The following is a 25358-nucleotide window of genomic DNA, read 5'->3' on the forward strand; positions in this document are numbered from 1 at the left end:
CAATTGAAAGCCCTCAACTTCAGATGTAACCTAAAACTCTTAATGAATTATAATGATCTTATGAGCCAGGCTAAATAATTGCCAAAAACCATTAAGTAAAGATAACAACACATCCAACCTAAGGTAAAGAAGCAGGCATCTGGTGTGTCTGGGAGAGTCCCAGCTTTGGATCATCTGTCCTAATTTTCTAGAAGGCTCTTGAAGCCCAAGACCTGCCCAATCACGTGATACCATCATGAAAAAGTCTTTGGCAAGAAGTAGATTGGTTAACAGTCCGTAATGATTATTTTTGAGTCATGGCCCCTTCCAAGGAAAAAAATAATACAGAAACTTACCTGTGTCTTGATAAGGTAAAAGAACGTTTAGATTGGAAGCCCTTGACATATGCCATAAGTAAAATGAAAAAGCCAGGCACATTCTGCTGTTTGCACACCTCTTGCCTCACTGTTCCAAGCACAGTTCCTCAGATTTGGAATCCTGCAGGTTAACATCTAGCCTCTTGGTATCTCCTGGATTCTCTTTCTTTGTAAATTTATAATTCAGTACTGTCATGTTCAGCAGTCTGAGTTAGGAGAACCTGCAACACATACATAATAATCATAACGAATATAGCCACCCATCAGGTGTCATCCTTAGCGCTTTTATATATAAATTCATTTGATACTTACAATAGGTAAGCACTATTATTGTCCACATTTTATAGGTAGAGAATTTTAAACACCAAGATGTTAAGTTACCTTCCCAAGGTCATACAGCTAATGAGTGGTGTAGCCAGAGCTCGGACTTCTTGGTAGTTTGGGAGTCAGATTCTGTGCTTTTAATCACTACATTGTATCTGAAGATGTTCTGGACAAGTTCTTCCTCAATCTTTAATATACTCTGGACTCTATCTTAAAGTGTAATCATTTGGGAGGCCGAGGCAGGTGGATCACATGAGGTCAGGAGTTCAAGACCAGCCTGGACAATATGGCAAAACCCCATCTCTACTAAAAATATGGAAATTAGCCAGGCATGGTGGCGGGCATCTGTAATCCCAGCTACTCAGGAGGCTGAGACATGAGAATCGTTTGAACACAGGAGGTGGAGGTTGTGGTGAGCCAAGATCATGCCACTGCATTCCAGCCTGGGTGACAGAGACTCTGTCTCAATAAATAAATAAATAACAACAACAAAAATAAAGTGTAATCAGATAATTTGTGAATTTTCACATCTGAGCTAAGCTTTAAGAATTTTATGGAGCATGAAGCTGAATGGGGAACAGACATCCCCCAGTCCTGAGAGCCTCCCTCTGTGTTGAAAACCTTAGTACGGACCTGCCCAACTCATGTGTGTTGGCATACCCACTGGGAAGTCCAGCTACGAGCCCCTCTGCTCTTCTGAAGGCTGTACCTCCAGGGTTTGTGGCTCCAGGCAAGGGTCCCCAAGCCTTAGGCAGCCTTATCCCTTTGCCCATTAATAAAAATACTTTCTCTTCCTGCCATGACAAAGGTTGGGAAGTGCTGCTTTAGAGAAGCGTGGGAGGGTGGAGGAGAATATGTTTGGGCGGTCTTTGTTCCCTGCCGTTCCCTCCACATCAGAGCTGTGGCAAATGAACATGAAGCAGATCCATCTCTGTGGACATGACATGAGCTTTCAGGTTTCCTTTCCTTACGCTGATACAGCTACTTGGTTTAATCCGAGGGTAGTGGAGGAGTCAGAAATACAGTTATTGAAGGCAGTGGTTCTCAAAATGTGGTTTATAGACCTCTAGGGGTCCCTGAGACCCTTTCAGGGGTCCTGGGAATCTAAACTCTCTGTAACACTTCTTGCCTTTTTTACTCTGGTAGTATTTACAGTAATGATCCAAAAGCACTGATGGGTGAAACTGCTAGCACCTTAGCAGGAATCAAGGCAGTAGCACCAAAAGATACTGTATTTTTCACTGATCATATGCTCGCAGTAAAAATAGATAAATAAATAAATAAATAACCCAGTTCCATTTGAAAATATCCTTAAAGAAGCAGTAACAATTATTTTGTTAAATCTCAACTTTGAGAACATGTCTTTTGAATATTCTTTGTGATGAAGTGAAAGTACATGTAATAAAACACTTCTGCTCTATATAAAATATGAAGGCTGTCCTGGGGAAAAGCACTTGTACAGTTGTTTGAGTTGCAAGCTGAACTAGCCACTATTTTCACAGAATTCCATTTTTACTTGGAAGAATGAGTGACAGACAAACTATGGTTATTCAGATTTGGCAGACATTTTCTCACAATGTTTGACAGACATTTTCTTGAAAATGAATGAAATAAGACTGTCATTTCAAGGAAAACAACTGACAATATTTGTTGCCAGTGATAAAATTTGAGCAAACAAGTGAAAATTAGAATTTTGGAAAACTTGTTTCTGCCATCATGCGCTTGACAGCTTCCCAATTCTTAAACGTCTTTCAGATGAGATTGATGGTGATATTAACACATGCAATGTTTTGATAATTGTTTAATTAAATGTGTCAACATTTGGAAGATCTACATAACTCAATGAACCAATACTTTCCAATAACCAATGCATGCTCTTACAAAATAATACACGACAAAAGATCCACTTAAAGTGCAGGGAAGACTAATGGATTTTAATATAACAGAATTCAAAAAGTATACTGATACTGTTTCAGTTTCTACATTGCAACTAACAGTTTAAAAATGACCTCTTTTCAAGTTAAAATTTTTTAATAGATTCTATTTTTAGAACAGTTTTGGGCTTAAAGAAAATCAAGACTCTAGTACAGTGAGTTTCCATATACTTCCTAATCTAGTTTCCCCTGTTAACATATTACATTCATATGGTATATCTGTTACAATTAATGAACCAATATTGATACATTATTAACTAAAGTCCATATTTTATTCAGATTTCCCTAGTTTTTACCTAATGTTCTTTTTCTCTTCCACAATACCACATTACCTTTAACTATGTCTCCTTAGGCTTCTCTTGGCTATGGCAGTTTCTCACAGACTTTTTGTTATTGATGATCTTGACAGTTTTGAGTACTAGTTAGGTATTTGTAAAATGTCTCTCAATTGGGATTTATCTGACGTTTTCCTTATGATTAGACAGGAATGATGGTCTTGGGGGAACAGACCACAGAGATCAAGTACTACTTTGATCACATCATGTCAAGGATTCATACTGTCAACATGGCTTATAACTGTTGATGCTAATCTTCATCACACTTGTCTGAGATAATGTTTGTCAGGGTTTTTTTTTTTTTTTTTTGCCCTAAAGTTATTCTTTCTCCCCCTTTCCACAGTGTACTCTTTGGCAGTAACTTGTTGAGTTTTCATGTAGCATCAAAGAATATCCACAATTATCTGATAAGGCTATTAAAATACATTTCCCTCTTTCAACTACATATCCATGTAAGGCTAAATTTTCTTAATATACTTCAACCGAAATAACTGAGTTGCAATAGATTGGATGTAAAAATAGATATGAGAATCCAGCTATTTTCTATTAATCCAGATATTAAAGAGATTTACAAAAATGTAAGACAATGCCATTCTTCTTAGTTATTTTCATTTCAAAAAATAGAAGTATTTTTCATAAAAATGTGATTTGTGTTAATTTGATGGGCTTAATGTAGTGGCTTTATAATTGTTACTTTAAATGAATTAATACATATTTTAAATTTTTCTCAGTTTTAATTTCTATTACAATAAACACTGGGAGAGATAACACATATAAGCAAATGTTCCTTGGGTTCCTCAATAATTTTTAGAAGTATAAAGGAGTCCTGAAGCCAAAAAGTTTGAGAACTCCTTGCTTTAGGGTTAAACTTTCATGGACCAAAAATGAAAGAATCCTACCGAAAGAAAACAAGGAAAGCTGAATTCTAAAGCCTTAATGAGTAGACTGACTAGACCCAAATTTTCCTTATTGAGAAATGTAATTTTTACACCTGCAGAAAATTGTTTCCTTAACCAATAACTGTACTCACAAGTAACTGTTTGCAAGAGCAGTTTGTTATTTGTATCTTAAAAATAATGACAGGTGGCCAGGTGTGTTTGCAAAAAGTCTAGGCAGAAAAATGTATCAGTTGATGCATATGCATGGGTGTACGCATTGCTCACTATCAACTTCTTGTTTATTACCTTTCTTCTTTGGTATTTAGTACTCAAGAAATGAAAGTCCATCAGATAAGTGTATTGGCCTCCATTTTTCTATTAATCTTGATTATATCATATTAGTGTATATATCCTTAGACTTACAAGTGTACCACATAGTATCCCTTAGGGAGTTGTTAAGTGACATTTCCCTTCTCTTGCTCTTTTTATGCTTTATTTAGCTTTATTCCAAGTGAAACCACTGGTTGGGAGCTACTTCTGGTTTGTGTCCTGTGCTTCGTTCACTCTCAGTAAATATAATACTAAAGGATGAATAGCTTTTATCTCTACTATTTGGCCAAGAGTCAAGGCTGATGGTGTTGAGATGCCAACAGTGGTAATTAGCATCAAGGAATAAGGGCATTAATCACCAGAGCTGAGGCAGCCCAGGAATATCCTTGGGCTTTTATCTTCGCAGCAGCAAAATCATTTTTGTAGCATTGCTGATCTGTGTGTGCTCATTTCCCACATTTCCTGACTTCTGGCCTTGCCATGTCCAAATAAGGCAGCCAACCAGCCTGGCCACAGCATAGTGACAGGGAGGACAGAAGTGAGATTGCAAAGATCTTAATAGAGAATGGGTCAGATTCTTGTAGGGAGGAATATGAATCCATTGTCACAAATGAGCCATAAGTCTTTTGTCTATCTTTCCCCATCCACATTCCTAGTCAATCCTTAAACTAAAGAGTCATAGTCTTGATGTTGCAAGGCACCTCAAGGGTCACCTTATCTAATCATTCAACCAACACTGAATCCTGCAAGACCCCAGGCCTTCACTTGCCTTGCAATGCCAAATTGGGGAATGCAGTTAAATATGTGAGAAGGAATATAAGACATGTTAAGATAGGTGCAAAATTTTACCATACACACCTAGACCTAGCCTATTTCACGAGTCCTTAGAATGATAAAGGAGGTTTTTGGAATAAAATCCCATAATTGACTTGCAATTTGATTTTTTAAAGTAAGATGTACACAAGTAACTTCTTATATGAATTTATTTTGTTCTGATATTTTGTACATAAAAGAAAAAGTGAACTCTCTGTAAGACTGGAGATTGGACTGAGGGATCCATTTTTACTAATCGTTGATTGATTATATCTTCCAAAGAAATCATTGTATATCAGGTTAAAAGTTTTTTTTTTTTTTTTTTTTTTTTTTTTTTTTATCTTACTATTTTAAAGGAGAAAAGAAATGTCTGAAAAAGAGGGTCTGGTTTAGAAATTTGAAAACTGTAGCCTCTTAGAATAATTGTGAACATTTCCATGATGAAAAGGGAGTAAAGAAGGATTAAAGGAATAAAGAGAACACCTTCCTCCTTTCTTTACTGGCAAATTTTCTGTAATAGGACACATAGTGAGGCTGGACAGTCCTGCCCAGCTTCTGTTCCCAAACTGAGACAAGAGCAGCTTCTTAGATGATGCTGCTCAGGGCTGCAGATTTTAAGCTCTGCAAGCCATGGGCTTCTCAGACTCAACAGCCTGAAGCTCTTCTGAGGGAGAAAATGCGCTTTAATTTTCTGTGAATATATTTATGTCATGTTGTTAGCTGAAATGGTTCAAAAATATTGTCTCTCCTGTAATGGGGAGGAAATGCCCAAGGATTCCCAGAGGGTCTCAATGGAAGAGTAAGTGTGCCAAAAATTGTATACTTTCAATATGTTCTCCGTAATATTATTTTGAGGATCAGATCTAATAGTAGACACAAGTCCTCATGTTTGTTTTAAGGTCCCTTCTACTCTAGCAAAGTATGAGAAACTAATATTTAACATTTGTCTCAGTCTTTGAGAGGAATATGTCATTCATTTGCTGAGATAATAATTAAGAAGTGCAAAGATTAAGAAATATGAATTTAAATATATATATATATATATATATATATTCTTTTTTTTTTTTTTTTTTTTGAGACAGGGTCTTGTTCTTTTGCCCAGACTGGAGTTCAGTGATGTGATCACTGCTCACTGCAACCTCAACCTCCCAGGCTCAAGCAGTCCTTCCCACCTCAGCCTCCCAAGTAGCTGTGACTACAGGCGTGCACCACCATGTCCAGCTAATTTTAGTATTTTTTTGTAGAGACAGGGTTTTGCCATGTTACCCAGGCTGATCTCGAACTCCTGGGCTCAAGCAATCTACCCTGCCTCAACCTCCCAAAGTGCTGGGATTACAGGCATGAGCCACCATGCCCATGATCACTAATTTTTAAAAAATAGAATTTGTTTTTAATTTAAAGATAAATTATCTCATTTGGCTTTTAATAATAAATGTATCAGAGCTCAAAATAATAATTAAGAATAGCTCTCTAAACAGAAGACCTGTATGAAGAGATTGGTAAAGTGCTGAGAGAAAACAAGTCTAATTCAACCAATTAATATGAATATAAAACACTTTAAAAGTACTTGTTTGATTTTTTTTAAAAAGCTTTAACACTAATGGTTTTTCTACTGCTTACCTATCAACTGGCCTGGTTTTTCTTAAACAGAAATTTTTTTTTAATCAAGTAACCCTTAAGTATTTGTTTCCTATCATAGAGTATGACTTGCTATTTTCCATAGTACCTTCCCCCAGATTAGATCAGTTGACCCAAAATTAGTAATTACTTATTACATTGCCAATTAGAATATTTAATAAGGTATATTCCATTTTATCACTTTGAAATATATTTTATGGAAAAAAGTTTGGAAATTGTTAGAATTGCTAGTTTTGTTTTTTAAAATGGCTTGGTGAAGATATTATTGAGTCAGGCAAAAGATTTTGAGAAAAAAAATTAGAAAGAAGCGAAGGAGCCATAATATCTTAAGAATTATAAGATTTTTCACATATTTTAGGGTTAAATATTGCTTCATTCTTTTCTCTTTTATTGTTAATCAAGAAATATATGCTATGTAAGATCCAACCCTCCAAGATTACTACATTGACTTAGGGGTCAGCAACTATTTCTTTTTCTTTTTTTTTTTCTCTTTTTTTTTTTTTTTTTGAGACAGAGTCTTGATCTGTCACCCAGGCACAATCTTGGCTTCCTGCAACCTCCGCCTCCCGGATTCAAGCGATTCCTGTGCCTCAGCCTCCCGAATAGCAGGGATTACAGATGCACCTCACCACACCCAGCTAATTTTAGTATTTTTAGTAGAGATGGGGTTTCACCATGTTGGCCAGGCTGGTCTTGAACTCCTGACCCCAGGTGATCCACCCGCCTTAGCCTCCCAAAGTGTTGGGATTACAGGCATTAGCCACCGTGCCCAGCTAGTCAGCAACTATTTCTTAAGTACTTCTATATCTGTATGCCTATGTCATGAGGAATATAAAAGAAGTGTATAAGAAGTTTCTTTCAAAGAGTTTACAGTTTAGTGAAGGAAATAACATGAACCAAGTACTCAGCGAAGCAGAGTAGAAAGAGGCCCAACTGAGTCAGGAGATACCAATTCCAGTCATTAACTCAAATACTGTTTAGCTGACACTGGGTGCTGTGGCACACACTTGGGAGGCTACTTGGGAGGCTGGTGCAGGATGATCACCTGAGTACAGGAGTTCTTGGCTGTCCTGTGTTATGATCATGTCTGAGGATAGTCAAGGCACTCCAGCCTGGGCAACATAGCAAGACTCTGACTGCCCCCACCAAAAAAAGATACTATTTAGCTGAGTTGCCTTAGGCAGATCACTTAACCACTTAACCATTCTGGGTCTAATTGTGAAATGCATGACGTGATCAGCACGTTTCTGTCATTCCTTTTATTTCATTTCATTTAATTTTTATACCATCAGTTTTGATGAATACTAATCTGTCATTCCTTGTAGCTGTAACAGTCTACGTTAAAGAGCTGTGCTCACTAGTTAACTACATAATATGAGTGTATCAGGAGTTCAAAGTAAGGATGCTAAGGGTTGGAAAGGCTCCAACAAGACAGGAGATTTAAAGAGGAAATTGACCTTGACCTGGAAAGGCAAGCAGAATGTAGATGAGTGGAGTAAAAGTATTTCAACCATAATCCGAAGCCAAGCATCACATGTTTCAGGGGGACGGACTGATGCCTAATAAGAGCAGAGTGCATGTTGGAGAGGAAAGGGAAATAAAGATGAAAAAGATCTCAGACAGATTCTACCATCAAAACCAGGCAGAGAAACAGCCTTCTTACCGTAATCCAGAGAGAGTCATTTTAGGTTTTGAGCAGGAATGTGGTACCTAGAATAAGGTTTTAGAGGAAGATTAATGGGGCAGTATATGCTGGAAGAGGTTGTAACTTTCACCAACATATCCAGTGGACCAGCAAATAGTATCTCCTCTTGGGAAGGTTCTTCTTTCCAGAAGGAAACTTGGTTAAATAAACTAACATGCTAGATATTTGTTTGTTCCCTTATGCAGGGTAACAGACACAGTCCTACACTTTTAATATTTTACTCACACTTCTCCCTAATCATCCACCAACTTTTTACAGAGTACTTAATAGAAGGCTGGCATATTTCTAGGAACTGTAGTGGGTACCAAGATGAGTAACAGTCTCCACTTTTATGGAGTCTTAATTTAGAAGGGAAAATTAGATCAGTACATAGATCACTAGAATGTGAGGCAGATCATAATTAGTACTACAGGATCAGTATGACCAGAATGCTATGGATGATCAAAGTGGAACTGGGCCTCGAAGGCTGGAGGGTTGGAGATTCTGGGTGCAAAGGTTGGGGGGAGTATGAGGTGGTAGCTGTTTGGTTTTTCCTAAGCAAAGGAGATCATGAGGGGCATCTTTATGATCTCTTCCTTCTCTGAAGTTGTGTGTTTCTGTGAAAAACACAAGAGTTGGGGCTGGGCGCAGTGGCTCACGCCTGTAATCCTGCACTTTGGGAGGCCAAAGCGGGCAGATTGCCTGAGCTCAGGAGTTCGAGACCAGCCTGGCCAACATGGTGAAACCCCATCTCTACTGAAATACAAAAAAAAAAAAAAAAAAAAAGCTGGGTGTGATATGGCACACATCTATAATCTCAGCTACTCAGGAGGCTGAGGCATGAGAATCACTTGTAGCCAGGAGGCCAAGATTGCGCCATTGCACTCCAGAGAGAGACTCTGTCTCCAGAAAAACAAACAAACAAACAAATAAAAAACCAGAGCTGGAGATTACAGAGTATATTCAGAGAACTACAGACTCAGGAGGGTTCTACTTCCATTTATGGCAGAGTAGCTCCTATTTGATCAAATTTCCTATTGATCACCTCTGCAAATTCTGGACAAAATCTGAAAAATAACTATCCAGAAGGCACTGCTTATAAAAAGCAGGGAGAAAGTAGAGCACAGTCAACACTTGGAAGAAAGGATTGATACTGGTGAATTTCTCATTTTTATAGTTTTTCTCCTGAGGGCAGATCACAGTTGGTCTTATACAGATGTCTAAAACTCAGTAGAAGTTTTTAAAGTCTAAAACTCTGTTTTTAGAGTTTTTAGACAGAAGTCTAAAACTGTGTTTTTAGCTCGAAGAACCAGAGAAGAGCAAATCAGTGACCATAACAGCTGGAAAGTATAAGGAGAAATCTGGGAAAGGAGAAAACCACAGAGGAATAGCCTGAACTTTTTCCTATAAACTCTGCCCAAATCTTGGACTGACCTATGAAATATACACACACGGCAAATGCTAAAACAACTGAATGGAGATTTTCGCTGCAATGCATCACAGAGGAGACAGAGTGGAGCTTGAGGCTAACCAAGTTAATTACCTGCTAACATAGCAACAACAACAAAAAATCAATATATTAAAGAATCACAAGTCTCCACGACATACCATATACAATATCCAGAATACAGTCCCAAACTACCATGCCTCTCATCAGGGTACATGGCTGGACAGAGTATGGACTGGATTTCAGCTCCTAATTGCCCCCTCGAGGAGGGGCACGAACCAGGTATTCTTGAGAGATTGCATGAAACAAGATAAATAGAAGAGAGATTAGAGGATTGGGCATGGAGGAGGTCAGGGATGAGGACAAGCCACCTAGGGCTCCAACGGTTTCAGTTTGGATGACCAGAGAAATGGCAGGACCCTTAACAGACAAACCAAAATGCTAGAGGTAGGAGAACGGGACTTACAAACAGTTGGAAATTTAGGACTGAAGATAAAGATCTAGAGGTCATTTATAAAGGTGTGTTAGTTTGGAGCCTAAAGGAGTCAATGACATCATCTGAACTGACATATAAAAAGGAAGAGATGAGGATGTGGGTGGGATTGAAAAGTATGTTTTCACTAGAATCAATGGAAGGAAACAGAGCCAGAGGACTAGTATAGTTTAATCAGAGACACAAGAGAAACTATGCAGATTCCTCACCATTTTACTGAAGACTTTTAAAACACAGAAGTAATGTACTAGGCTGGGCGCGGTGGCTCATGCCTGTAATCCCAGCACTTTGGGAGGCCAAGTTGGGTGGATCACAAGGTCAAGAGATCGAGACCATCCTGGCCAACATGGTGAAACCCCATCTCTACTAAAAATACAAAAATTAGGTGGGCGTGGTGGCACATGCCTCTAGTCCCAGCTACTTGGGAGGCTGAAGCAGGAGAATCACTTGAACCCAGGAGGCAGAGGTTGCAGTGAGCCAAAATCATGCCACTACACTCCAGCCTGGCGACAGAGCGAGACTTCGTCTCAAAAACAAACAAACAGGCCAGGCGCGGTGGCTCAAGCCTGTAATCCCAGCACTTTGGGAGGCCGAGGCGGGCGGATCACAAGGTCAGGAGATCGAGACCACAGTGAAACCCCGTCTCTACTAAAAATACAAAAAATTAGCCGGGCGCGGTGGCGGGCGCCTGTAGTCCCAGCTACTCAGGAGGCTGAGGCAGGAGAATGGCGGGAACCCGGGAGGCGGAGCTTGCAGTGAGCCGAGATCGCGCCACTGCGCTCCAGCCTGGGCAACAGCGTGAGACTCCGTCTCAAAACAAACAAACAAACAAACAAACAAAAAACAGAAGTAATTTACTAGATCAGTAACATCTTAGGGTTTGGATGTTACTTTGTAGAAAGTCTTAATATAATAAACCACTGTCATAAGTTTATTAATAACCTAATCTTACTGCTTTTCAGCCTTAGCACATGTGAAAAACTGTAAGTTGTAAATTGCTATACACATTTACATGGGAATATAAAAGTCATCTTGCATACATGTTTGTATCGTCAATTTCTTTCCTGAACTTTCTGCATTGTCTCCCTATGATGTCTTGTATAAATCCAAATAGTTACATAGTCACATCATCCCAACTGCAGCCTTTGCAATGCACTTCTTACTCTCCCCGTTCACTGCTTTACTAAAGCCAAGGATGCTTTCTTTCTCAGGTTACTTCTTTATGCCAAATTCCATTCAATTTCGTGTTCATGAAATAGATTTCTACTTCCCTACACTGGGCTATTTCCCTCTGTTGAAAACCCACCTTCTCTAAGAATATCTCTCTCTACTGACAGATGCTCAGTACATACTTGGTAACTAACAAAATCAAAAGAGGCACTGCTATTTATTATCTGAAGTTCTTACTGACATTTTATTTCCCTGATTCTCCTTTGCCTCCTGTTTAACTAAAAGCAGATGAAATAAGCTTTAAACAGAAATAGAATAATTTTAGCATGGATTTATAATTCCAAAAAGTATGTTATATGTGTGTACAGATACACACAACCATATACACACAGAATTAAATTTTTTTGAAATCAGGGCAAAGGGAAAATAATGAATACTTAAGCTGAAAGACAGAAAGTTAATATACATAAATCCATGTCATAAACTTCTACGTAGTTCTTAAAATCAAACAAGTCAACACTCAGCCTTCTATCAGCCAAAGAGGGGAAAAGATATTCAGTAAGTTAGGAGATAAAAACAAACCAGTTACTCAGAAGAAGTGATGATTTTTTGCTGGCACTTGGACCTTTCATAAATGGGCTTCTGAAAGATGCCAGGAGACATTTCCTCAGCACCATTCCTGCTGCCGACATATGCTTGTATCTGACAGATTCTTATATTCAAGCTGGGAACATAATGACAAAGTAAAGTTTAATGAAACTGTGCTGTAAGGGCAAAAAACATGCTTTACAGCTAAGCTTTTCTCTTTATTTATCTGGCTTGATCCAGAAAAATAGTTCTAAATGTTTAGAGATTGAATAGATGCATGTTGTTCCGGCCTTTCATGGATGTTTTTATCTTTTAATAAAATGTGGGCAGCAGATAATTCAAGGTTGTCTTTCGGCAAGAAGATGAAGTAAATAATTCTATTGGTCTTACTCATAGTTTGAAGGGCTTGGCCCTTTATTCCAGCAGCACAGGGAGGTATTCAGTCTTGCCCTGATTCACTTTTTAATATCTTTTGAATATGAATTAGCATTTTTAACTGAGTATTTCCATGATTTGGAAAGCAGAAAAGTGGGAGGAAGAAAGCAACTCTTCAATGTCCACTTCTTTTCCAGCTCTGATTCGGCTTTTCAAATATCCAAGCCTGAGAGAGTACCGTTTCTTTCCAGTGGACTCTCACAAAGAAAGCAAAACAAACAAAAACAACAGCAAAAAGCAAAACAAAAGTAACAAAACCTCTGCATTTACAAGACTTTAACGTGTTCAGAAGTTACAGTTCTCAAATTTAAAATAAATTCTTAGCTATTCTAAAGCCTTTTCTCCTTTTTCATTTTGGGATCCTAAATATCTCTTTTCATGCCACGTAGCTCTGATTTCCAAAGGAAAAAGTTAACATTGGTTCGCCTTTCATGTCACATGCACTTGCAAGACCGGTGTCAGAGAGTCTAGAACCTGACCTTGCACTATGCAGCTCATCTTTCCCATTTCTTCTGGGTAGATCTCAAAGCCCGACAAATGTACAAGTCTTTCCTCCTACGGAGATGTAGCAAATACTGCCCTCTAGCGAGGGTAAAATCAGGATGGCTTGATTATGTTAATGATTAAGTACTGATTTCAATGATTATGGTAGAATAATGCTGGTACTAATTACTTCATCATTATTATATACTTTCTTATTAAAATCATTATATTCAGAAAGAGAATACAAAAGCGGTGGAAACATGTTTCAGCCTTGGCCACATTCACTTACTACGTTCTGTAGTCTGGACAATCAGGTATCACAGCACTGTGTCTGAGGCATTCATGATAATGTTTAAATTTCCTTTTGTTTTGAACTAGCTAAGAAAATACCTTTTCCAGTGGGAAATTAGAAGGAGTTGTTACAGCGTTGTTTTAATAAAGGAGCTTGTAAAATAATTCTAGCAACAGTTGGGCTATTTTTCTTCCCTTTGCCAGGCTTTTTTTTTTTTTTTTTTTTTTTGTATCTACTGGATTGCTAATATTCAGAATAATTTCACAGGACTAGCTGTTAGTGCAGTTACAATAAATTTTTTCTTTGTTCTTTATGACTTTAAAGGGTGAATTGTACATGTTTAACAGTAGAGGATCATGTTAAAGTAAATGCCTTTTAACAAAAAGACAAAAAGGTTCTTAAAAATATTAAACTAACCAATCAAATAATTACACACACACACACGTACAGAGAGAGAGAGAGAGAGAGAGAGAGAGAGAGAGAGAGAGAGACAGACAGACAGACATTTGTAATGGCATGTTTTTAAAAAATGTTATATTATCTACTGTGTTCCTGGATCTGGAGAGTGTGGGTTCATTTATCAGGCTAAATGCTCACTGTAATGTACTATCCAGCTCACTTGTGCTGTTCCTGTTTTTCTAGAATCGGGTTTGCTTAGGATTGGCCTGAAGCTAAACAAATTTTAGCAAGGGAACCATAAGAATCAAAACCTAGCTGTCCGAAGTGTTCCCACAGCATCTAATAAACTCCAAAGCGTAAACCTCTGGTTTCTTTAATTCAGAAACCTTAGCTACTGTGAGAACTAGGAGGAGAGTCGAGCCAGGCTGAATCATCTGGTGGTGAAGAGAGCTTCCACTATATGGTGAGCCAAGGTGTGTGAAGGCCCGTCTTCTCCAGCCTCACAAACCGAAGCAGCAGCCTCGTTCTTCACAGGCTCCTCTGCCTTCTGACCGCCCCTCACACTACGGTTAAGCTGCAAACGTAAGCTGAATAAAGTACCTAGGCAAGACTTCTTAACTCTAGAAATATGGGGCGTCTTTCTGAGTGGGGGCTCTGAGCTACACTAGCTCATTTGCTGCTGTTAATTCTGTTGTATGGTCGAACCCAGTTTATCCCATTTCCAAAAGGAGCAACTTGACTTCTCCTAGATGTTAAATGTCTACCAAACAACAGATGCCAGGCAATTAGCAAGGTATAGTCTGGTTCATTCAATCCCAGGTGGTTAGTACAACTCGTTCCACTAATTTTTACCATGTCGTGGATATGCTTTTGCAGTTGTTATGTATTGTCTTGGAGTTTTATTGATGCTTACATTTAGCGATGCTTATTAATAATGATGATCATGCTAATTAGGACAATTTCCTACTTCATCTTCTTTTTCTTTTCTTTTCTTTTGTTTTTGAGACACAGTCTCACTGTCACCCAGGCTGGAGTGCAGTGGCATGATCTCACCTCACTGCAACCTCTGCCCTTCAGGTTCAGGCGATTCTTGTGCGTCAGCCTCCCAAGTAGCTACAGGCCTGTGCCACCGTGCCTGGCAATTTTTGTATTTTGGTAGAGATGGGGTTTTGTCATGTTGGCCAGGCCAGTCTCGAGCTTAAGCAATCAATCTGCCTGCCTCAGCCTCCCAAACTGCTGGGATTACAGGTGTGAGTCACCATACCCAGCCTCACATTTTCATTTTGGTTTTCCGTTTTTATGCCAATTGTTTCGATTCCCGCTCCCCCTGCTCCCCTGCCCCAATGAGTCCAACATGGTGCTTTTCACATGGTAGATCTGATTTGATAGACCTGACTTGATGTGGCTTGTGTCTTGAGAAAATTGTCAGTTCCAGGATCCCCAGAATTAGACATCTCTAGAATTTGAATATCTCTTTATTACATACACAAAGCTGGTCAAGTAAATCACATTGATTTTTTTGTTAAGTCATTGTTTCTACAAGCAAAATATGCAACCCCTCCCCCGCCCCCCGCAAAAAAAAATACTGTATTAACCATTAAAAGGGGTTAGAGAATTTAACAAAGATCTGGCAGATTTAGGTAGAACCAGCCTCCTGCCATTGAGACTGTGTAAATCAAATGGCAAAACCTTTCCCCCAGTACTCCAGAGAACACCCTGAGAAGTAGAATGTGTTACGAATCGGTGATATTTTCTGGAATGGTGAGATATTTCCTAGCTGGGTGTTTGGACTTCATATTCATGAGATTTCTTATATTAAGGTGTCATATGAATCTTGGGAAACTATTTACTCTGCAAATACACACATTTCAGTGCTCTGCTTTTTTTCTTTCTTTTCTTTTTTATTTTTTTAGGCAGAGTCTTGCTCTGTCACCCAGGCTAGAGTGCAGTGGTGCCACCTCAGCTCACCGCAACCTCCACCTCCCAGGTTCCAGTGATTCCCCTGCCTTAGCCTCACGAGTAGCTCAGATTATAGGTGGGCACCACCATGCCCAGCAAAATGTTTTTTGTATTTTTAGTAGAAATGGGGTTTCACCATGTTGACCAGGCTGGTCTCCAACTCCTGACCTCAAGTGATCCGCCCACCTCGGCCTCCCAAAGTGTTGGAATTACAAGCGTGAGCCACCATGCCCAGCCTTGTTTTTCTAATTATTATATTTATTATTTTGGAATCTGACACATAAAAATAGTCTTAACATGAATTCATATGGTATTTTCAATTTGTTTTGAAAAGGATACATTCACCCTAATTCCATTCAAGCATTTTTCTATTAAAAGGTACTTCTCTTTAAGATATGAAGTATTGTCATTGCCATGTAATTAAAGTAGGATGCCACGCATGTTTGTTTAATGAAGAGCTATCAGCGTATTCCTACAAAGGGTTTATAAGAAGTAGTCTATACAGATAAAGAGTAACTCTTAGGACCGTGTAATCTAGATAGAGCTCGAAATCGTAATCGTCCTACTTCACCTGAAATAATGGTAGCAGAGCAAGCATTAGTGAAGCAGAGAAAAAAGAAACTCAAGCTGACAGCTCATTTAGGTATACTGAAGTGAAGTGGATCATTGGAGGGCAGAAGGTGGTCTCATGGTAATGATTGTGCATTCCACATTGGTGTGGCATTGAGAAAATTCCCACTTCTGGCACCAGGGTCAATACCAAAGCAGACAACTGGGCCATTTCACATATAGGAGAAAAGAGACAGCAGGCAAGCTCTTTATTTATTTATTTTTTGTTTGTTTGTTTGAGATGGAGTCTCGCTCTGTCGCCCAGGCTGGAGTGCAGTGGCCTGATCTCAGCTCACTGCAAGCTCCGCCTCCCGAGTTTACGCCATTCTCCTGCCTCAGCCTCCCCGAGTAGCTGGGACTACAGGCGCCCGCCACCTCGTCTAGCTAGTTTTTTGTATTTTTTAGTAGAGACGGGGTTTCACCGTGTTAGCCAGGATGGTCTCGATCATCTGACCTCGTGATCCGCCCGTCTCGGCCTCCCAAAGTGCTGGGATTACAGGCTTGAGCCACCGCGCCCGGCCCAAGCTCTTTATTTTTAAGTTTGTTAGAGAAACTGGGCTACATATAATCCAGCTGTATACTCTTGGTAATTAAGGAAAACACTTTGCAAACTCATTATAGATTTAAAGTTCTTTAAGTTTTCATCAGGTTTCCACAGAAACAGAGTTTGAAACAATAGTGGAGACTGCACAAACCATCAAATAAGTGGATTTTAATTGTTCCTGTTAAGAAAATTATTCAGATAACCAGCCACATCAAAGACTATTAAACTTTTTAATTGCTCAGGTGGAAAGATGGAGAATGTCATCATTATCTATCATAAGAAAATCAGCCTTAGATAATCCTACTTGAATTTTGAGCTAGAATAACATACTCAAGGATGCTACTAACTGAAGTGCCATTTAGTTACTCAAAGTAATCGTATGCTTTAATTATTCATACGGCATAATGCATGAATTCACAATACTAATTATGGTTTCAAAAAGTGTATTATGCTATGGTTTAGTTACATAGGAGGATCAACTAATGCAAAACAAAAGTATAAATATTTGCAACTGCCATAGATATACTGTGCACGTAATTTAGTTGTATGTTAGTGTGGTCAAAGTAGAGAAATGTCTTTTCCCTGTGTTTTGCAAAGTTCTTGTAGGATTTAATACAATGCCTCATATTTATTAAGCATTCGGTAATTATAATTGATTTTGAAGACTTAGTGATAGTGTCTTTATTTATTCATTAATTATGTATTATGCAAAACTCTGTTCCCTAGTCTGTGCTAGGTGCTGGGGACACTGAGGTGAATAGGACTCCCTGTCTTGTACAATGACATAAATGAGGGTGACAACAGCAAATTTAAATGGCGTTGTAGCTCCTCAAGGTCTTTAGTATATGCTTTGTGTTGCATATTTTACATATTCATGATGTATTATAACATTAGGGAAGATGCAGGGGATGAAATAGCTGAAAAATAAAAACACAGAGAATATACTTTGCAATTAATAAAGATCTTTAATGTTGTTTTTCTACATCATTATTTTGGTTTTGCTCTTTTTTGTCATAATCATTTTGCTTCTTTCTCCTTTGGAAAATACTGACAAACCAAAAAAAAAGTGAAGATTATTAAACATACCTCTAAGTCTTTCACTCCATTTAGAAATAACAACTAACATTTTAAATATATTTACTTATGCTATTTTCTGCATATGTATTTTGGGCAAAACAAATACATAATTTTGCATTATGTTTTTCACTTAGTTTTTTTTTAATCATGGCATGTTTCTGTATCATAAAATATTTTTCATGGACACCATTATTTGTTGACAACATATTATTTTATTATATCAATGTGCCTTAATTTATTGAACCATTCTTCTGTTTTTAGATATTAAAGTCGCTTTTTGGTGACATAGTTATACATAACCTTACGTATAACCTTTGGTTGAATTTCTGATCACTTTCTCCTGATTGATTTCTAGAAGTGAAATGACTGGTATAAGTTTATAACTTTTTTTTAGGGCTCTTACTACAACCCAACAAACTGTTTTCAGGAACAACTAAACTAATTTGATCTTCCAGAAGCAATGGACGCTGCATTACATGTTTGCTGGCATCAAATTGCATAATTTATTTTTCATTGCCAAATTGCTATTTGAAAAATGATACAACATTCTTATTTCTTTGAAATAAGAATTTCTTTATTACTACTGAGCTTGACTATTTTTTTCATTTGTTTATTAGCCTCTGTTACTTACTATATTCTTTGTTCCATGAATTGTCTATTCAAATTCTATATTCATTTTTTTATGTTGGAATGCTGTTACAATTTTAGTTTTATTGTAGTCAATCTTTGTCTCACTTAATTCCTTTTTCATATCAGTTTGCTCTCTCCCTGCAGTTCTCTGCTTGTATTTGATTGGGTCCATGTCTTCTTGTATTCTAAAACGATACCACAAAATTTTCCAACTTTTTCCTTCTAGTTCTTGTATACAGTAAATCGTAAGTTTTATTTCTAGAAATAAGTTTCATATTATACCATAAAAATTCCAAAATTGATTATAAAAATAAACAAAATAAATGGTGATATATGTGTTTAAATATACTTACCAATTATGCAAAACTAATTTTTAACTATAAAAGCTGGATCATATTTTTCTAGAGTGGCTGGACTTGCTAATGACTTAAAATAAAAGCTTTCAGTAGTAAATCTCTATAGCAAGTATAGTGTTTTCATTAGCTCTTGCTGCATAATAAATCACCCCAAAATTCAGTGACATAAACTGAGTAACAATAAGCATCTGTTATTACCCTCTAGTCTACAGGCTATGGGGGCGTTCTTTGGATCTCTGTTGGGTTCATGTGTGCATCTGCAGTCAGTTTGCTGCTCTGGGCTAGGCTCTTCTCATCTGTGTGGGGCCAGCTGGCTGTATGCTAGCCTAGGATGCTCTCTTGGCTTTGGCAATTTTTGGCAAAATTTGGCAATTTCGGCAATCTTCTTGTGTTCTCTCCTCCTCCAGCAGGCTAGCCAAGGTATTGCAAAAGAGTGAACAGAAGCATGCAAAGCCTCTTGAGACCTAAGTTCAGAACTTGAAAGCTGTGACTTTTGCTTCATTCTGTTGGCCATGGTAAAGAGTTGAGCCATGGTAAAGAATAGACTCCATGTCTCAATGCAAGAGCTAGAAAGTTGCAATCCAAAGGATATGGACAAGGAGGCAAGAACAATTGCAGCCATTACTATAATCAGATGACCCCCGCCCAACATAGGCCTTCTTCAATTCTCCAATGGATTTTAAATTATTGTAATTTAGTTCTAGAGAAGTTTTTAGTTAATCCAAGTAAACATCTTTAAATAACCCAAACATTTTAAAATAATGAATGCTTGGGAACAAAAGGCAACATTTGTATTTAAATCAGTATTGGTCACATTGATCAAGATGTCACACATCAAAAGTGATGTCCTTTGTGGGATACACAGGGTTGTATAAGATGATTTGGCAGCATCGATATGTAGTTTGGTGAAAACATTCATTATATTTCTGTATATTATATGATGATGAGAAGAAAAATAAACTTACAAATATATTTTGAAATATATCGGCCGGGCATGGTGGTTCATGCCTGTAATCCCAGCACTTTGGGAGGCCGAGGCAGGCAGATCACCTGAGATCAGGAGTTCAAGACCAGCCTGACCAACATGGTGAAACCCTGTCTCTACTAAAAATAGAAAAATTAGCCAGGCATGTGGCATGCACCTGTAATCCCAGCTACTTGGAAGGCTGAGGCAGGAGAATCGCTTGAACCCAGGAGGCGGAGACTGCAGTGAGCCAAGATTGTGCCACTGCACTCCAGCCCGGGTGACAGAGTGAGACTCTGTTTCCAAAAAAAAAAAAAAAAGAAATATTGAATTTGAATAAAACTATCAAAATGTTTTCAAATTTGTAATGAGAAACTTCCCTGCATAAACATAACCTTTTTTTTTTTCTTGAGACAAATTCTTGCTCTGTCGCCCAGGCTGGAGTACAGTGGCGCCATCTTGGTTCACTGTAACCTCTGCCTCCTGGGTTCAAGCCATCCTCTCACTTCAGCCTCCCAAGTAGCTGGGACTACAGGCACGTGCCACCACATGTGGCTAATTTTTGTATTATTTGTAGAGATGAGATTTTACTATCTTACCCGGTCTGGTCTCAAACTCCTGAGCTCAAGAAATCCACCAACCTCAGCCTCCCAAAGTGTTGGGATTACAGGTATGAACCACCATGCCCAGCCCATAAACATAACTTTTTAAAAGTCAGTTTTGATACTTGAAATGGGATAAATGCAATTCCTGATTAAGACTTTTAAAATGATAATCCAGGCCAGGCATGGTTGTGCATGCCTGTAATCCCAGTCCTTTGGGAGGCCAAGGTGTTTGGGATTGCTTGAGCCTAGGATTTTGAGACCAGCCTTGGCAGCATAGCAAGACCTCATCTCTACCAAAAAAAAAAAAAAAAAATTAGCTGGGCTCCATTAGTAGGTGGAGTGCACCTGTAGTTCCAGCTACTCGGAGGCTAAGGTAGGAGGATCGCTTGAGTCCAGGAGGTCAAGGCTGCAGTGAGCTGAGATCACACCACTGCACTCACTCCAGTCTGGGCAAAAGAGTAGATCCAGTCTTCCCCCCTCCCCCAGAAAAAATCTGAAGAAAATTGGAAGAGGAATTTTTTTAAAAAATAATAGATTCAGGGGGTATATGCACAGGTTTGTCACATGAGTGTATTGTATAATGCTGGAATTTGGGCTGCTAGGGTGCTTGTCATCTGAATAGTGAACATAGTGACCAATAGGTAATTTTTCCAACCCTTGCCCCCTTCTCTTGCTCCTGCTTTTGGGGTCCCCAGTGTCTATTTTTTCCATCTTTATGTCCATGTGTACCCATTGTTTAGCTCTCGTTTACAAGTGAGAACATGCAGTATTTGATTTTCTGTTTCTTTGTTAATTTCCTTAGGATAATGGCCTCCAGCTGCATCCATGTTGCTGCAAAGAACATGATTTCATTCTTTTTATGGCTGTGTAGTATTCCATGGTATGTGTGTGTGTACATATGTGTGTGTGTACACACACAAACATTTTCTTTATCCAGTCCACCATTGATGGACACTTAGATTGCTTCCATGCCTTTGTTGTTGTGAATAGTGCTGTTATAAACATGAATGCAGGTGTCTTTTTGATAAACATGAGTGCAGGTGTCTTTTTTTGCACTATCCTTTGGGTAGATACCCAGTAGTGGGATTGCTGGGTTGAATGGTAGTTCTATTTTTAGTTCTTTGAGAAATTTTCATACTGTTTTCCATGGGGGTTGAACTAATTTGCATTCCCACCAACAATGTATAAGCATTCCCTTTTCTCCACATTCCTCACCAACATCTGCTATTTTTTGGCTTTTTAGTAATAGTCATTCTGACTTTTGTGAGATGGTAGCTCATTGTGGTTTTAATTTGTATTTCTCTGATGATTAATGATGTTGGGCATTTTTTCCTATCTTTGTTGACCACTTGTATTTCTTGTTTCAAGAGGTGTCTGTTCATGTTTTTTGCCTACTTTGACGAGAATTTTTTTTTTTTTTTTTTGAGACAGAGTTTTGCTCTGTTGCCCAGGCTGGAGTGTGATGGCGTGATCTCTGCTCACCGCAACCTCTGCCTCCTGGGTTCAAGCGATTCTCCTGCCTCAGCCTCCCAAGTAGCTGAAATTACAGGCACACACCACCATGCCCGGCTAGTTTTTTGTATTTTTAATAGACGGGGTTTCACCATGTTGGCCAGGCTGGTCTCAAACTCCTGACCCAGTGATCTGCCTGCCTCGACCTCCCAAAGTGCTGGAATTACAGACGTGAGCTACTGCGCCCGGCTGAAGAGAAATTTTTGATAGTTACTATCTGCGTGAACAAGAATCCTCATTCATACAAGGAAACATTAAGAAGTTTTGTATTTTCAGTAATGGTCGACTCTCTGTAATTTGCACCACCTTTTTTGTTAGGGCAATGAAGAAAGCTAGATGAAATTAGTAGTGGGATAGGCTAACTGCTACAACAAATAACCCCCAAATTAGAGGGTTAATAAATAAGCATGTATTTCTTGAACATATTACCATCCGATGCAGGCTGACAAGGAAATGTAGCTCCATGCAGTCCTTCATGGACCCAAACTTCATCTCTCCTTTAAGTCCTTAGAGTCCTCTCTCTTCAGCCACAGATCAGGAAAAGAAGGAAGATTCTGTGTAGAATGTTTTTATGGGCTAGACCTTGAAATGATCATATTACTGTCTCTCTCATTCCCTGGTCTGAACTTGATCACACAGCCACACTTAAATCCAAGGGAGGCTGGGCATTAATACAGACATACTTTGGAGATATTGCTGCTTGGTTCCAGACCACTGGAACTGATGAGTCGCAGGAATTTTTTGGTTTTCCAGTACATATAAAAGCTATGTTTATACTGTAGTCTATTAAGTGTGCAATAGCATTATGTCAAAAAAATACATACCTTAATTTAAAAATGCTTTATTACTAAAAAATGCTAACAATCATTTGAGCCTTCAGTTAGCTGTAATGTTTTTACTGGTATAGGCTTTTCTTGCCTCAATGTTTTGTTTTGTTTCTTTTTACCCAGACAGAGTCTCACTCTGTCGCCCAGGCTGGAGTGCAATGGCATGATCTCGGCTCACTGCAACCTCTGCCTCCCAGGTTCAAGCGATTCTCTTGCCTTAGCCTCCTGAGTAGCTGAGATTACAGGTGCAGCCACCATGCCCGGTTTTGTTTTGTTTTGTTTTTGTTTGTTTGTTTTTTGAGATGGAGTTTTGCTCTTGTTGCCCAGGCTGGAGTGCAATGGCGCAATCTTGGCTCACCACAACCTCTGCCTCCTGGGTTTAAGTGATTCTTCTGCCTCGGCCTCCTGAGTAGCTGGGATTACAGACACGTGCCACCACACCCGGCTATTTTTGTATTTTTAGTAGAGATGGGGTTTCTCCCTGTTTATCAGGCTGGTCTCGAACTCCCTACCTCAGGTGATCCACTCACCTCAGCCTCCCAAAGTGCTGGGATTATAGGCATGAGCCACCGTGTCTGGCCTGGTTTTGTATATTTAGTAGACATAGGGTTTCCCCATGTTGGCCAGGCTGGTCTCAAACTCCTAACCTCAAGTGATCCGCCTGCCTTGGCCTCCCAAAGTGCTGGGATTATAGGCATGAACCACCATGCCCAACCTCTTGCCTCAATGTTGATGACTGTTGACTGATCACAGTGGTGATTACTGAAGGTTAGGATGACTGTGACAATTTCTTAAAATAAGACAATGAACTTTGCTGTACAATGGACTCTTCCTTTTACAAAAGATTTCTTTGTAGCAAGTGATGCTGTTTGATAGCATCTACTCACAGCAGAACTTCTTTTGAAATTGGAGTCACTCCTCTCAACCCCTGCCACTTTAACAGCTAAGTTTATGTAATAGTCTAAATCCTTTGTTATCATTTCAACAGTGTTCACACCATCTTCACCAGGAGTAGATTCCATCTCAAGAAACCACTTTCTTTGTCATCCATAAGAAGCAACTCTTTATCAGTTCAAGTTTGATCATGAGATTGCAGCAATTCAGCCATATCTTCAGGTTCCACTTCTAATTCTAGTTCTCTCGCTATTTCCACCACATCTGCAGTTACTTCCTCTTGAACCTCTCCAAGTCATCCATGAGGCTTGGAATCCTCTTCTTCCAAACTCCTATTAATGTTGATATTTTGACCTCCTCCCCATGAAGCACTAATGTTCTTCATGGTGTGTAGAATGATGAATCCTTTCCAGAAAGTTTTCAATTAACTTAGCCCAGATCCATCAAAGGAATCACTATATGTGGCAGCTATGGCCTTCCAAAATGTATTTCTTAAATAATTAGACTTGAAAGTCAAAATTACTTCTTAATCCATCAGCTGCAGAATGGATGTTGTGTTAACAGTCATGAAAACAACATTCATCTCTTTGTATAGTTCCACCAGAGCTCTTGGGTGACCAAGTGCATTGTCAATGAGCAGTAATCTTTTGAAAGAAGTCTATTTTTTCTGAGCAGTAGCTATTAAAGGGGGCTTAAAATACATAGTAAACCATGCTATAAAAAGATGTGCTGTCATCCAGGCTTTGTTGTTCCATTTTTAGGGCATCAACATCATTTGGATTTAGCATCATTCTTAAGGGCTCTAGGATTTTCAAAATGGTAAATGAGCATTGGCTTCAACTTAAAGTCACCAGCTGCATTAGCCCCTAGCAAGAGAGTCAGTCTATCCTTTTGAAGCTTTGAAGCCAAGCATTGACTTCCCTCTAGCTATGCAAGTCACAGAGGGCATCTTCTTCTGATTCATCTGCATTGAAAATCTGTTGTTTAGTGTAGCTACCTTCGTGAATGATCTTAACTAGATCTTGCTGCAGCTTCTACATCAGCACTTGCTGTTTCACCATGAACTTTCGTTATCGAGATGGCTTCTTTCCTTAAACCTCGTGAACCAACCTCTGCTAGTTTCCGATTTTTCTTCTGCAACTTCCTCACCTCTCTCAATCTTCGTGTAATGGAGGAGAGTCAGGGCCTTGCTCTGTGTTAGGCTTTGGCTTAAGGAAGCATTGTGGCTGGTCTGATCTTCTATCTAGACCACTCAGACTTTCCCCAAATCAACAATAATGCTTTTTTACTTTCTTATCGTTTGTGTGTTCACTGGAGTAGCACTTTTTATTTCCTTCAAGAAATTTTCCTTTTCATTCACAACTTGGCTAACTGGCTCAAGAGGCCTAGCTTCTGTCTTGACTTTTGACATGCCTTCCCCACTAAGCATAATCATTTCTAGCTTTAGCTTTTATATGAGAGATGTACAACTCTTCCTTTCACTTGAGCACAGAGGCCACTGTAGTGTTATTAATTGACCTAATTTTAATATTGTTGTATCTCAGGGAATAGGAAAGCCTGAGGAGAGAAAGAAAGATGGGGGAACAGCCAGTGGTGGAGCAGTCAGAACACACAAAATGCATCAATTAAGTCCACCGTCTTATAAGGGTGTGGTTCGTGGCACCCCAAAGCAATTACAACAGTAACATGGAAGATCACTGATCCCAGATCACCATACCAGATATAATAATAATGAAAAAGTGTGACATATTGTGACAGTTACCAAAATGTGACACAGAGACA

At 38.9% G+C, this 25358-nt stretch overlaps 1 protein-coding gene across 6 annotated transcripts in view; it reads left to right on the forward strand.

Annotated features, from left to right (window-relative positions):
• Positions 1-25358, forward strand: part of AFG1L (AFG1 like ATPase) — a 253080-nt gene that overhangs the window by 186191 nt on the left and 41531 nt on the right. The window contains exon 12 of one of the 6 annotated variants that reach the window (XM_077999236.1): positions 21146-21223. The exons of the other annotated variants lie outside the window; for them this stretch is intronic. Coding sequence (XP_077855362.1) covers positions 21146-21214 — 69 coding nt within the window. The 3' untranslated portion in view covers positions 21215-21223. The remainder of the gene's footprint in view (positions 1-21145; positions 21224-25358) is intronic. 6 annotated transcript variants of the gene reach the window in all.

The sequence above is a fragment of the Macaca mulatta genome, chromosome 4 (genome assembly GCF_049350105.2).
Source record: "Macaca mulatta isolate MMU2019108-1 chromosome 4, T2T-MMU8v2.0, whole genome shotgun sequence".
Taxonomy (NCBI): Eukaryota; Metazoa; Chordata; class Mammalia; order Primates; family Cercopithecidae; genus Macaca; species Macaca mulatta.